Below are 15,404 nucleotides of genomic sequence, written 5' to 3'. Positions count from 1 at the left end.
TGGGGTTGATCTTGGGATGATTCAAGCACCATTACATTTATTGTGTACTTTATTGCTATTAATATTGTATCAGCTCCACCCCAGATCCATTAGGCATTATTAGATCTTGGAAGGTTGGGGATCCCTGTGATAAAGGATCTGATATAATAATATATAAAGAGCTCTTAGAGCTCACTAATAAAATGACAACCCAATTTAAAAATGGGCAAAAGAAGACAAACAAGTGGTCAATAAGCACATGAAAAGATGCTCAACTCATTAGCCATCAGAGAAATGCAAATCAAAACCACAGTGAAATACCTCTTCCCACCCAGTTTAGGGGCATTACTGTGTAAGGACATGTTACTTGAGCAGTTAGCCATCTTGAAACCACAATGGGTTGATCCTAAAGACCAGAAGTCAACATACTGAAAAAAGCAAAGTCTGTGAATGCAGTGAGCCTTCGAGGCACACCAAGAGGTGATATTAAACTGCTAAGCTAAGCACACTGTTCCTGGACTTATGTACAATAATAAATCCCTTTATCAAATACATTATTGCATCATGCACACTTAACCTGTTAAAAATGAAAATATTTGAGATTGAACCAAGTCTGTAACTATATAAACTATCGTCTCTATTATACTTCTGAACAAATATATTCTAATTAAAAGTTGGTACTCCAGAGTTGGAAATTACTGCCATAAGATTCAGTCAGCCATCTCTGCATCACTATAAAAGACGTATGTGAAAAATGTTTCACTATGAGCCTTCAATATTTTAATAATTTTTACATATGCTTTTTGCCTATATCATTTGTACCTACCTGGTTAGTAAAATGCCCCATCAAAAATAATTTTTTTATTAGAAAGCTTTTAAAATACAAACACAAGGAGAAGAACACAAATGGTTTTAAAAAACAAGTAAATGACTATTACCTAAAAGTGTGCTTTTCTTTCTCCTAACATTATTAAATATTGAAATGCAAGTTGGAAAAGCAGTTTTACTGCCTATTTCTTCAGCTGAAATAATTTCCACAGAAATTATAAAAATTTTCTCAGTTCTACATTAAATAGCTGAATAAATGACACAGTTGGTAAGATCAAGAATTCATAAGATATATATAAAATAACTTTTTCCTCATCAAGTTCTCCAACTTAATTTACCAAATGCCACCCAACTTAAAGCAAATCAAGATCCCAAGAACTGCTTTTGTAAATATTCTACTTCTATCAGGATTCTATTTTTTTTTTTATTTGAAAATATTTAGTTTTAATTAGAGGATAATTGCTTTACAATGTTGTGTTGGCTTCTGCTGTACAATGTGTATCAGTTATTAAATATACATATATCCCCTCCCTCTTGAGCCTCCCTCCCACCCACCTCCACCAGCATTCTTTAACAATAAAAATATTCAACTCCAGGGTGTTCCCTATCAGTCCAGGACCTGGCACTTTTATTGCCCTTAGTCAGTTTGGGGAACTAAGATCCCATAAGCCAAGCAGCACAGCCAAAAGAAAAACATCAATCACTCCAAGAGATCAATTCATTCAACACATATTTGCTGAGTTCTGCTATATGTCAGCTAGATTCTTAGAATAATAGTAGCAATAGAAGAAACTATCCCTGCTCCCACTTCATGTAATGTACAATTTAAAATGGAAATAAACACTATGAAGGACAGGAACACAGGTCAGGGACAGTCTATTACAAAAGGTCCTGAGATATAAACAGGCAAAAATTATCCTTTTAGAGCAACAGACACCTTGATAAAAGCACATAACTATCATTTTATTCTAACTATAATCTTTTGAGATAGGAATTGTCCCCATTTTATAGATGACAAAACTCAGACGCACAGAATTTAAGGAATTTCCCAATTCACGTGATTAATAAGTGCCAAAGCTGGTATTACATCTGGAGAGTCACATACCTCCAGAGTACATGCTACTAACCATTTGTATTACTTATACTGCCTTTCTTTCTCCACAAATAGAATCAGGACATATATAAAGCAGGTAGCCTGGACTACAACAACTTCAGTTAAGGGATAATAGAAGTCAAAGGTAGACAGTTTCTCAGGCAAAGTAAAGCATAGACCTTTATTTACTCACCCATTTCTTTCCCAGAACTAAGAAGTCTGCCCTAGACAGTGTGTACCTAGGTGAAAGATTATTTTCACCAACCCCTTCAACTGCTTTCCCAACATGGCTTGAAAAGTTCAGATGAATGAGGACATCTGACTTTTGTCAATCAGGTCATCTGCTGCCAACTGGAAAAAATATAAGGTTGTCCCACGCATAACCCCAAACTCAAAGATCATAGTATATCGGAACTTGTCAATATAGAAGCAAGAAGGAGGCTATCATACATACCAACTGAATAAAACTGAGAGTCCACAAAGAAATTCCTGTATCTATGTCCAATTGTGGAGAAGGCAATGGCACTCCACTCCAGTACTCTTGCCTGGAAAATCCCATGGATGGAGGAGCCTGGTAGGCTGCAGTCCATGGGGTCACTAAGAGTTGGACACGACTGAGCAACTTCACTTTCACTTTCCACTTTCACACGTTGGAGAAGGAAATGGCAACCCACTCCAGAGTTCTTGCCTGGAGAATCCCAGGGACACGGGAGCCTGGTAGGCTGCCGTCTATGGTGTCGCAGAGTAGGACACGACTGAAGCAACTGAGCAGCTGCACATCCAATTGACTGTTGCCAAAAAACAGTGTCAAATCCATTCAATGAGCAAAGAACAGTCTCTCCAACTAACTGTGCTTAAGACAATTCAATTTCCACATATAAAGAATGAAGGTGGACCCCTACCTCACACCACATACAAAAATTAACACAAAATAGATGAATGACCTAAGCTAAAACCATAAAACTCCTAGAAAACAGAGGTAAATCTTGGATTTAGGAATGGATTCTTAGACACGACTCCAAAATGACAAGCAACAAAAGAAACAACAGATATTGGGCTTCATTAAAATTACAAACTTTTAAAATGAACTGAAGACCTATGGAGAGAAATAAATTAGTAGTTTAAGATAATCAGGAAAGAAAAAAAAAACACCTAAACATAAGACCTAAAACTCTAAAACTCTCAGAAGACAACACAGAGGAAAAGCTTCATGATACTAGATTTGACAATGATTTTTTTTGGATATGGTACCAAAAAACACACAAAACAAAAGTAAAAACAGATAAAACTGGACTTTATAAAAATTTAAAACTTGTACATCAGTGGACAAGATCAACACAGTGAAAGACAACCTATAGAGAAAACATTTGTAAAGTGTGCATCTGATAAGAGTTAACCCAAATAACCCAATTTAAAAGGAGGCAAAGGACTTGACTATACAGTTCTCCAAAGAAAATATACAAATGGCCAACACACATATGAGAAGATTCTTGAGACTTCCCTGGTGGTCCAGTGGTTGGGATCTCACCTTCCAATGCAGAGGGGCAGGTTTGATCCATGGTCAGGGAGCTAGATTCCACATGCCTTGTAGTCAAAACATAAATCAGAAGTAATATTGTAACAAATTCAATATAGATTGTAAAAACGGTCCACATCACAGTAAAAAATCTAAAAAAAAGAAAAGAAACACCCCATAATTTAAAAAACAAACAAACAAAAACACATGTCCAACATGCTAATCATTAGGAAACTACATAATCAAAATGAGGTATCACCTCACACAAATCAGGATGGCCACTATCTGAAACAAAAATATGTTCACAATTGCCAAAAAACAGAAGCAATGTCATGTTCATCAACAGATAAATGGAAGAACAAAACTTCTTCCATTACATATACAGAAAATGGAATTATTCAGTCTTGAAGGAAATCCTTATACATGCCACACATGCCTTCAACAATCTTAAAGACAACATGTCTTGAGGGCATTATACTAAGGGATATAAACTAGTCACAAAATGACAATGTATGTGATTCCACTTATGAAGTATCTAGTCAATACTTCGAAACTTAAGGCAGAAAGGTGGTTAGCAGGAGTTGTGGTAAATGGGAAGGTGCTATTTAACAGATATAGTTTCAGTTTTAGAAGATGAAAAAGTTCTGGAGATTGGTTGCACTACAATATGAATATACTTAACACTACTGAATTGTACAGTTAAAAATAATTAAACTTGATAGTTTTAACTGTACTGTCCAAATAACTGAATTGTAAATTTTGTCACATATCACAACTAAAAAAATTTTTAAATCAATTGTATACATTGGTTCACAATAAACAATTGGGAACTTTAAATTTCTTAGTAATTTACATTTATAGTACATCTGGGCTCCGCTGGTGGCTCAGCTAGAAAAGAATCCACCTGCAATGTGGGAGACCTGGGTTTGATCCCTGGGTTGGGAAGATCCCCTGGAAAACGGACCAGCTACCCACTCCAGTATTCTGGCCTGGAAAATTCCATGGACTGTATAGTCACAAAGAGTCACAAAGGGTCACAAAGAGTCGGACACAACTGAGTGACTTATACTTCACTTTCATCGTACGTTTACATTACACGTAAGGTATGAGTGTGACAAGTGACACAAAAGAACTATTAAAAATTATAAAGCACAGCTGAGAAATTAAAGATATAAAATAAATGGAGAGATACCCTGTTTATGGATCTATACTTTTTCAACTCCTTCTAAACTGATTTTCTGGACTGCCATAATCCCAATGAAAATATCAGCTGACTTTTTTGTAGAAACTGACAAGCTGATTTTGTAATTCTAAAACACAAAGGACTCAGAATAGCAGCCATGAAATTAAAAGACACTTGCTCCTTGGAAGAAAAGCTATGACAAATCTCGACAGCATGTTCAAAAGCAGAGACATCACTTTGTTGACATAGGGCCACACAGTCAAAGCTACGGTTTTTCCAGTAGTCATGTAAGAATGTGAGAGTTGGACCATCAAGAAGGCCGAGCTCCAAAGAATTGATACTTTCGAACTGCGGTGCTTTAGAAGACTTTGACAGACTCTTGGACAGCAAGGAGACCAAATTAGTCAGCAATATGTGAACTGTGAACTTCCTGATGTTCAAGCTGGTTTTAGAAAAGGCAGAGGAACCAGAGACCAAATTGCCAACATCCACTGGATCATGGAAAAAGCAAGAGAGTTCCAGAAAAACATCTATTTCTGCTTTATTGACTATGCCAAAGCCTTTGACTGTGTGGATCACAATAAACTGTGGAAAATTCTGAAAGAGATGGGAATACCAGACCACCTGATCTGCCTTTTGAGAAATCTATATGCAGGTCAGGAAGCAACAGTTAGAACTGGACATGGAACAACAGACTGGTTCCAAATAGGAAAAGGAGTACGTCAAGGCTGTATATTGTCACCCTGCTTATTTAACTTATATGCAGAGTACATCATGAGAAACGCTGGGCTGGAAGAAGCACAAGCTGGACTCAAGATTGCTGGGAGAAATGTCAATAACCTCAGATATGCAGATGACACCACCCTTATGGCAGAAAGTGAAGAGGAATTAAAAAGCCTCTTGATGAAAGTGAAAGTGGAGAGTGAAAAAGTTGGCTTAAAGCTCAACATTCAGAAAACAAAGATCAGGGCATCTGGTCCCATCACTTCATGGGAAATAGATGGGCAAACAGTGGAAACAGCGTCAAACTTTATTTTTTTGGGCTTCAAAATCACAGCAGAGGGTGACTGCGGCCATGAAATTAAAAGACGCTTACTCCTTGGAAGGAAAGTTATGACCAACCTAGATAGCATATTCAAAAGCAGAGACACTACTTTGCCAACAAAGTTTGGTCTAGTCAAGGCTATGGTTTTTCCTGTGGTCGTGTATGGATGTGAGAGTTGGACTGTGAAGAAGGCTGAGTGCCGAAGAATTGATGCTTTTAAACTGTGGTGTTGGAGAAGACTCTTGAGAGTCCCTTGGACTGCAAGGAGATCCAACCAGTCCATTCTGAAGGAGATCAGCCCTGGGATTTCTTTGGAAGGAATGATGCTAAAGCTGACACTCCAGTACTTTGGCCACCTCATGCGAAAAGTTGACTCATTGGAAAAGACTCTGATGCTGGGAGGGATTGGGGGCAGGAGGAGAAGGGGACGACAGAGGATGAGATGGCTGGATGGCATCACCGACTCGATGGACATGAGTCTGAGTGAACTCCGGGAGTTGGTGATGGACAGGGAGTCCTGGCGTGCTGCGATTGATGGGGTCGCAAAGAGTCGGACACGACTGAGTGACTGAACTGAATTGAAAGGAAATCAACCCTGAATATTCACTGGAAGGACTGATGCTGAAGCTCCAATACTTTGACTACCTGATTCAAAGAGCCTGATCATTAGAAAAGACCCTGATGCTGGGAAATATTGAGGGCAGGAGGACAAGGAGGCAACAGAGGATGAGATAGTTAGATGGCATCATCAACTCAATGGACATGAGTTTGAGCAAACTTTGGGAGACAGTGAAGGACAGACAAGCCTGGCATGCTGCAGTCCGTGGGGTCTCAAAGAGTTGGACATGACAACAGAATAGCCAAAATCATTTTAAAAGAGAAGAACAAGGATGTAGGACAAACTCGACTTGTTTCAAATCTTATTATGAATCTCCAGTAATAGAGATTGAATGGTATTGATGTAAAGATAAACAAATCAATTAACAAAATAGAGAATCCAGAACAGACTGACACACATATGGGAAAACTGAATTTTGACAACGGTACAAAGGCAATTCAATGAATAAGTCTTTTCAACAGATGATAAAACAATTCATTGCCATATACAAAAAAAGAACTCCCATCCATACTTTGCACCATATAAAAATAAACTCAAAAAGGGTCATAAAACTAACTGTAAAATCTAAAAAGATTTTAAAAATATAAAAGGAAATAATTGTGATATTGAGTTAGGATTTCTTAGATATGAAAACAAAAACAATCCTTAAAAGAACATACTGATAAAATTAAAACTTCATCAAAATTAAAATATCTGCTCAGAATATTTGCAAACATGTATCTGATAAAAGACTTGTAACCCAAATAAATAAAAAAAAATAAATATTATCTTATATCTCAATTATAAGATAATAACACAAAAACAATAAATAAAAAGGCATAAGAGGTGAATAGACACCTCACCAAGAGGATATACAGATGGCAAGTAAGCTTAGGAAAGATGCTGAATAAAATTAGCCATAGAGAGATGCAAAATAAAAACACAGGAAGACACTACTACAGATCTAACAGAAGTATGAAAATTGACTGACCAAGGGTTGATGAGGATGCAAATGAACTCTCACAGGGCTGGTGGCAATAGAAAATTTTAAATTAAAAATTTAAAATTTAAAAGTAGTTTGGCAGTTCCTTAAAATGTTAAACAATACACCTACCATATGTTCTAGCCATTCTACTCCTAAGTATGATATTTACTTAAAAGAAAATAAGGTATAGTTCATACAAAGATTGGTTGATGACTGCTCATTGCAGTTTTATCTGTAACTGCCCCAAACTGGTGATAAATGAAATGTTTACCAAGGGATGAACGAAAAACCAAACTGTGATATATCCATACAATTGAACACTTTGTTGTTGTTGTTCAGTCATGCAGTCATGTTCAACTCTTTGTGAGCCCATGGACTGCAGCACACCAGGCTGCCCTGTCCTTCACCATCTCCCAGAGCTTGTTCAAACTCATGTCTATTGAGCCAGTGATGCCATCCAACCATCTCGTCCTATGTCACCCCTTTCTCATCTTGCCTACAATCTTTCCCAGCATCAGGGTCTTTTCTAATGAGTTGGCTCTTTGCATCAGGTGGCCAAAGTACTGGAGCTTCAGCATCTTTAGGACTGACTGATTTAATCTCCTTTCACTTCAAGGGACTCTCAAGTGTCTTCCCCAACACCACAGATCTAAAGCATCAATTCTTCGGTGTTCAGCCTTCTTTATGGTCCGACTCTCATATCCATACATGACAGTGGAAAAATATATATACTCCTGTTAAGTGGAGGTTGTACACGTTTATCATCACTACTGAATGTTTTCCTCAATAGTCTAATTCATATAATACAGAAATACAGGACTAAGACATGAAATTATTGCCATTTGAAAAACTTGTGACTATCCAGAAGACATCAGAGAATTAATGTATTTTAAAGGTAAAAATTACCAATATCAGCAATAAAAAAAAAAGACTAAAGATCCAACAGTAATTAAAAAGAGCCTAAGAGGCTGTTAGGAACAACTTTATGCCAATTAATCTGAAATTTTAGATGAAACAGACAAGTTCCTAGCAAAATACAACTTACTAAAACTGACAGAAAAAAATAAAAAATCAAACAGAAAATCTGAATTGTTGTAAAACTACGTTAGCCCAAAAAAGTGAAGAACTACAAAGTTCTGTAAACGTATTATCAATCTTACACAAACTCTTTAGAGAATAAAACAGAACTCTCCAATTTGTTTTATAAGGTCAATCAAAACATCATATAACAGCAACAAGTTAATTTCACTGATAATCATAATTGCTGGTTTAAACTTGACTGATTTACTTCTCTAATACATTTACTGATGATGGCCTAAATATTTAGAGTAAAAGATACACATCTGTAGTCCCTGTCTTCAAAGACTTAATCTGGTAAGATAAACAGAGGGAAAGGATGCTTAGATACCCAAAGAAGCAAATTCTGAAAAATCCTGCCTTTATCAGGCCCAAGAACAATAAAACAACTATAAGTCTGTGTTCTGATAAAGACTAGGCTTAATAACAGAAAGCTGTCTAGATATCTGCATAATTCTAAATATGAAACATAAATGTCTCTGATATGAAAGCATGATGCAGTTACTCATAAATTGCAATAGATCAACTACCCATTAACGAATGCTTTTAATCTTTTTTCTGCTACCATTTATTTAACAGAGTTTGGTTGCACTACTGTCCCTGCTGCTAAGTCGCTTCAGTCGTGTCCAACTCTGTGCGACCCCATAGACAGAAGCCCACCAGGCTCCTCCGTCCATGGGATTTTCCAGGCAAGAACACTGGAGTGGGTTGCCATTTCCTCCTCCAATGCATGAAAGTGAAAAGTGAAAGTGAAGTCGCTCAGTTGTGTCTGACTCTTAGCGACCCCATGGACTGCAGCCTACCAGGCTCCTCCGTCCATAGGATTTTCCAGTCCCAGTACTGTTTTATTACTGAAATGACATACTGATTCCTAATAGTGTTAAGAACCAAAAGCTGATTTTAAAATAAATTTCCCCTAAAATGTCCATAGGACCTCTTTCACTTTTTTTTTTTTGTCTATACCACTCAGCACGTGGGATACAGGATCCTAGTTCCCTGATTAAGGATCAAACCAGTGCTCCCCTACAGTGGAAGTGAGGAGTCTTAACCACTGGACCACCAGGGAAGTCCCCTTTTTAATTTTTTACAAACAAAACATATCTAGTGATTTCAGCCTTTTTGTTTGTTTGTTTTGTTAACAAACTGCTCTTTGATATTATTTCCATTTTTCCCATATGACATTTTTGTTCCTGTAAATCAAAATTAGTCTGTACAGGGGCCCTCTCTGAAACAATCTGAGGAAAATCAACTAAATAGACATCAAATGTAACCAGAATGGCACTGATCCTGAGAAGCCATCCATCAGGGATCTTAACTGGTATCCTAGTACTGGCTTTTTTTTTTAAAGGTTTAATTAGAGAATAATTGCTTTATAATAAGGCAATGGCACCCCACTCCAGTACTCTTGCTTGGAAAATCCCATGGATGGAGGAGCCTGGTAGGCTGTAGTCCATGGGGTCGCTAAGAGTCGGACATGACTGAGCGACTTCCCTTTCACTTTTCACTTTCATGCATTGGAGAAGGAAATGGCAACCCACTCCAGTGTTCTTGCCTGGAGAATCCCAGGGACAGAGGAGCCTGGTGGGCTTCCGTCTATGGGGTCGCACAGAGTCGGACACAACTGAAGCAACTTAGCAGCAGCAGCAGCATTGTGCTGGTACATTAACATCAATCAGCCACAGGCATACATCTGTTCCCTCCCTCCCATCTCCCACCCCTCTAGGTTGTCACAGAGCACTGGGCTGAGCTCTCTGTGTCACACAGCGAATTCCCACTGGCTATCTATTTTACATATGGTGGTATACGTGTTTCCATACCACTCTCTCAATTCATCCCACCCTCTCCTTCTCCCACTGTGTTCACCAGTCTGCTCTCTATGTCTGCATCTCCACTGCTGCTCTGCAAGTAGGTTCATCAGTACCATCTTTCTAGATTCCATACACATGCGTTAATATACAATATTTCTTTCTCTTTCTGACTTACTTCACTCTGCACAATAGGCTCTAGGTTCCTTCACGTCATTAGGACTGACTCAAATGTGTTCTTTCTTATAGTTGAGTAATATTCCATCATGCATACATACAATTTCTATATCCATTCATCTGTCAGTGGACATAAAGGTTGCGTCTATGTAGTTCATGAACATTGTGAAATACCGTATGCTAAATTCAGTTGTATTTTCTTTGCAGAAAATCTTTAATTCTCATTAGATGCTCAGAGGTAAATGACTCCAAAAGGAATTTCTCTTTACCTGGTAATAGGCAATACGCTTTCAATGATAATGCAAATAATTCTGACACAATGTTTCAAGGTGTCACAAACACATACAGCTAGGGAGAGACAGAGCAAAGAAAGGACACTAAAACAAGAACTTATTTGTTACACACACCTCCCTTTTCTAGAATGCAATGATCTTTTAGAATAAATAGATGATTCCCTTCTATTATTCAGGTCAACACATCTCTTTGCCAAACAAGATAGAAAACGGTTCAACCAAATCCCTGGACATGTGCAGTCTTGCTTGTGATTATTAGTAACATCTAAGAACCTGAAATGATGAATGCACTCTTACACAATCAAGGTATAAGGAAATTCCAACACATCAAAATAAATCAATTCTTCTTGTTTAGTTGCTAAACAACTGGGGGCGTGGTGGGGGGGGGAGCGGTGGAGGCAAAGAATGTAGCACCTGTTAGCAACACTAGAAAGAAACTACAAGCAGGAAAGACGTATGATTTGGGGGTACTGGCATATGACATGAGCATATTAAAGGCATTCACTTCTTTCCCAGGCCACACACATTACAAAATGTGCCACTGGCTGAACTCTGTTACCTGCCCATTCTACTGGTCTCACTGAACAGAGCAAGCACCAAAACTCATTGTCAGTATTCGCTGCAATTTATCAATACTGACTAGATGCACCCTCAGAGACAAGGGAAGACTGGACAGGAATCTATTTATTCCTAATTAGCAGCAAGACTCCTATCAGTTTCATTGAATACACATCTCTCAAAAGTTTCTGCTCTAAGCACATAAACTTACCAATTTTAATTTTTAGGTTGGGGTCTGGTTCCTGTATAGATTAGTACATGGGAGAGAACTGAACACTTTATCAGTCAGGGATCACTTATACATTCTGACCAATCATTTATGTCCAAAATATTGAGAAAGGTTGTATAACTTGCCATAAGTTATATAGGTAGTAAAAGGTGGAAAGGGAAATTCCAAGCATGCTCATCTAATCATTATGCTATAATGTGTCAAGTTGTCAGGTTTTTTTTTTTTTTTTATACAATAAGCCAAGGAAAGCCAATGAAAATATTTGACATCAGTAATGATCATATTTACATTCTTGATTCCACTAATCAATAAGGTGGAGAGCAACCTGATGGTAAAGCAACAATATCAAAGTCAAAATCCAGCTCAAAAATGCTGAGGAACTGAACCACAGGAATGCAGAAAGGATAAACAAACAAACAAACAAACAAACCTAAAATCTTCACCTGGTAAACTTAGATAGACTTATTACTGTATTAGATGAAAAGATGGAAAAGGATGAAGGAGGCTACCTCCAAGGTTAGTATCTTGGCCAATGGTCAGTAATTATGGTCTACTGATTGAAAGACAGGAGGAGGAGCTGGCAATTTGGTCTCCTTTAAGCGGCAGGAAAACAAATCTACTTTTTATGTAATTAAAAACAAAACGAGAAAAAGCCAATTCTACAGAACTTCCCTCCTACCAAAAAACCTTCCCACTTTCCAGAAATCTTATCTTTGAAATGAGGAACCCTTAAAGGTTTTTGTTTTTCCAAAAATAAAAAGTCATTTGGGCAGAAGGGGGTCTTCAACATCATTTAGCATTCTTTAAAAGCAAATTAAATCCGAAGCCGATTGCATATAATTTAATTTTCCTAAAGTTTCTATTTTTCTTTGGAAGTCTCGTTGGCATTAGTTTGTATTCATTGTACCATTTCTATGTCTCCTGTCTAAAACAAACTCCAAAAAAATATTTTAAGAAATGACACTCTATGCTTAGAGTTCCACCGTCAGACATATAAACGCCACGAACATAGCCTGTTCTGCCAACCCAGGCCAATAAAACCAGTGTTTCAGAAGTCATCTGAATCTCACGTGAAACTGTTAAAGAGATTGGCCTGAATAAACTCCTCAGCTGGGCCCTGGGATAGGCAGCTCCCTCTGAATCCTGCTCACCAAACACTGCAGCGACAGCCTAGAGAACCAAGAAGGAACAGGAAGGAGCTGCCCAGCCTCCACGCCACCTTCCGGGTCCAGGATCCAGGGCCCAAGGCAGGTTCTGAATGCTCTTCGCACATCTTCTAAGTTGGCTCAAGCCAGAAATGCACCATGAAAGCAGTACCCGCTGTCACGTGTATGGAGAACTCTGAAAAAATCAAATTACTTATATTCACAATCCCACATCGGGCGTCTTCTGAAACAACCAAGTCGCCTAAATTTTAATCTAGCGGTGAGCAACGCTAGGAAAGCCTAGCAGTGAAGTCGGCTGGCTGAGTCGGAAAAGGAAAAGCTTTCCGAGAGCCAGAGCCCCCGCGCCGAGCCGACGGTCAATGTCTCATCCCCAAGGGAACCAGATCCCAGTCCCGCACTGGACGGCCCTGGACTCCGGCCGCTACACGGCCCGACATCCCCTGACTCCGGGTTTCGGGCTGAGCGATGCGTCCGGCCTCCAAGCCCACGCTCACCGAGTTGCCGCCCGCGGCCCGGGAGCCCGCGCGCTTCTCTGGCATGGCTCCTGCCTCCGCTTCCGACGCTGCTTTCTCCTCAGGAGGTTCCGCGTTCATGCTGCGGTCATGCCTCCGTCGGCTCCGGGCGCCCCTGGATTACAGCTCAGCTGCAAAAGCGGCGGCGGGTCCCGCGCTCTCATGGGCTCTGCGGCCCAAAACGGCCGTAGGTCAAGCGGCAGGCCAGCGGCGAGGCCGTGGGTTGTGAGGGATGCGGAGGCAGCAAGAGCGCGACTGCAGTGGCCGCAACCACAGCCGCCGAACCGAACACAACTCAGGTAGCTGCCCACCTCTTCCTCGGCCGGCCTGGGTAGTCAGAAGGCCGAGCGCCCGCCCCGCCCCGCCCCCGCTTCCCCACAGGCTGCCGCGGGGAAGGAGGCCTCGCCCCGGATCTCAGCTCACGCCAGAAGCTCAGCGCCAGCGCCGGAAGCCTCAGCGGCGCCCGCCCACCTCAGGCCCCGCCTCCACGCTTCCGAACCTCCTTGGCTTCCGGATTCCGCAGCGCGCAGGAAATGCGTCATCTCCTAAGGCCTCCAATCGTATTTTCTTCCTGAGCTGGTGTGGCTAAGTGAGTGTCGGTGCGTTGTTGTTAGTGACATGCACTTTTGGCCTTGGTTTGGAAGCCAAACCGCCGAACTAATTTTTTCTGATGCCGCCAACAGTTATGTGGATGGGCACGTTCACAGTTCAGTTCAGTAGCCAAGTCGTGTCCGACTCTTTGCGACCCCTATGGACAGCACAGCCAGGCTTCCCTGTCCATTACCAACTCCTAGAGCTTGCTCAAACTCGTGTCCATACAGTTGGTGATGCTATCCAACCGTCTCATCCTCTGTCGTCCCGTTCTCCTGCTTTCAAACTTTCCCAGCATCAGGGTCTTTTCCAATGAGTCAGTTCTTCCCATCAGGTGGCCAAAGTATTGGAGGTTCAGCATCAGTCCTTCCAATGAATATTTAGGATTGGTTTCCCTTCAGATTCGCTGATTTGATCGTTCTAATATGGAAATATCTCCCGATTCTGAAATCCTGGAATGGGAACTGTAACTAACCATAACTATAACTAACCATATTTTGTTCCTATTCAGAATCTGAAGCAGAATCTGAATCCCACCTGGTCTGTGGGATTATTGGGAGGACATACAGTTCCCTGTTCCAGCTCAGAGCTACTTGATGGTACCAACACGTTGAATGTGAACTGATTACTTTGCTGGCCAAAAGCTTGGCTTTCTTTGCCCACCGAAACCGAATAAAAAATATAGAGATAGAGTTTGGAGGAAATAGAAAAATGGCTTTAATGCTCAGCCAGTGGAGAGGGGAACACAGTAGGCTCATGCCTCAAGAACTGTGCCCTCACCTCATGAGCTCTATGCTATCGCTAAGTTGCTTCAGTCACGTCTGACTGTGTGAGACCCCCATAGACGGCAGCCCACGAGGCTCCCCCATCTCTGGGATTCTCCAGGCAAGAACACTGGAATGGGTTGCCATTTCCTTCTCCAGTGCATGAAAGTTAAAGTGAAGTCGCTCAGTCATGTCTGACTCTTAGCGAGCCCGTGGACTGCAGCCTGCCAGGCTCCTCCATCAATGGGATTTTCCAGGGAAGAGTACTGGAGTGGGGTGCCATTGCCTTCTCCAACATAAGCGCTATAGAGTCTTATGTAAGATCAGGGCTTGCAGTCAGGAGTCAGTGATGAGGAACAAAGGTGTAAGGAGCTTGTTTTCTTCCTCTTGCTTTGTTTCAAAATCAGTCATAGGCTGGTGTCAGTAACCCAGTAATCAAGTCTGACAATTTGTGGCTCTGTGGCCTTCTTTTTGATATGTAAGAAAGAAGAACTACAAGGGGAAAAGTGTGCTATAAAGATGAGCACCAGATACAGTTTGTATTTAGCATACAGTCAAAGGATAATAGGTGCAAAATGTAGCTCCTGCAGTTAGGGGGCAGAAAAGCAAACTTACTTATAGGCATGCAGAGTTAGGATCAGTTAAAGTAAGAAAAGTAAGAATGTTCAGGCCTGCTCACTGTTCTCTTTATCTTCATTATTCTCAGTAGAGGAAACAAAAAACTTATTTCATCTTTTTTTTTTTTTCCACTGAAACAATTACTCAAAGTCTCAGATCCTCTTTGGATAAAATGCTGATGTACAGAGACCAGGTAACACTAATGGTTGTGATTCTGTAGATGCTATTGTTATGATTACTGGCTGGAAAGGACCTTGTGAGATATTACATCCTACTTTGCAGATGCCAATCCAAGTTTCAAAAGCAAAGTGGCTTGGCTAAAGAGCTAATGTAACAGACAAAATCTCCAAAAATTTTGAGTACAAATATAGCCAGGATATTTTTTAT

At 40.2% G+C, this 15,404-nt stretch overlaps 1 protein-coding gene across 4 annotated transcripts in view; it reads right to left on the bottom strand.

Annotated features, from left to right (window-relative positions):
* MFSD14B (major facilitator superfamily domain containing 14B) overlaps positions 1 to 13,410 on the bottom strand; it is a 118,091-nt gene extending 104,681 nt beyond the window's left edge. For 2 of the 4 annotated variants that reach the window (XM_070794337.1, XM_070794338.1), the window contains exon 1: positions 13,027 to 13,408. In XM_070794337.1, coding sequence (XP_070650438.1) covers positions 13,027 to 13,125 — 99 coding nt within the window. In that variant the 5' untranslated portion in view covers positions 13,126 to 13,408. Of the gene's footprint in view, positions 1 to 3,428; positions 4,138 to 13,026 lie in introns of those variants that run through there. The other 2 variants (XM_070794340.1, XM_070794339.1) reach the window with 2 other exon arrangements.
* Positions 13,411 to 15,404: the final 1,994 nt, after the last annotated feature.

This window comes from Bos indicus, chromosome 8 (genome assembly GCF_029378745.1).
Source record: "Bos indicus isolate NIAB-ARS_2022 breed Sahiwal x Tharparkar chromosome 8, NIAB-ARS_B.indTharparkar_mat_pri_1.0, whole genome shotgun sequence".
Classification (NCBI taxonomy): Eukaryota; Metazoa; Chordata; class Mammalia; order Artiodactyla; family Bovidae; genus Bos; species Bos indicus.
The sequence above is the reverse complement of the archived record's forward strand: the minus strand, read 5'-3'. Positions and strand labels throughout refer to the sequence as shown.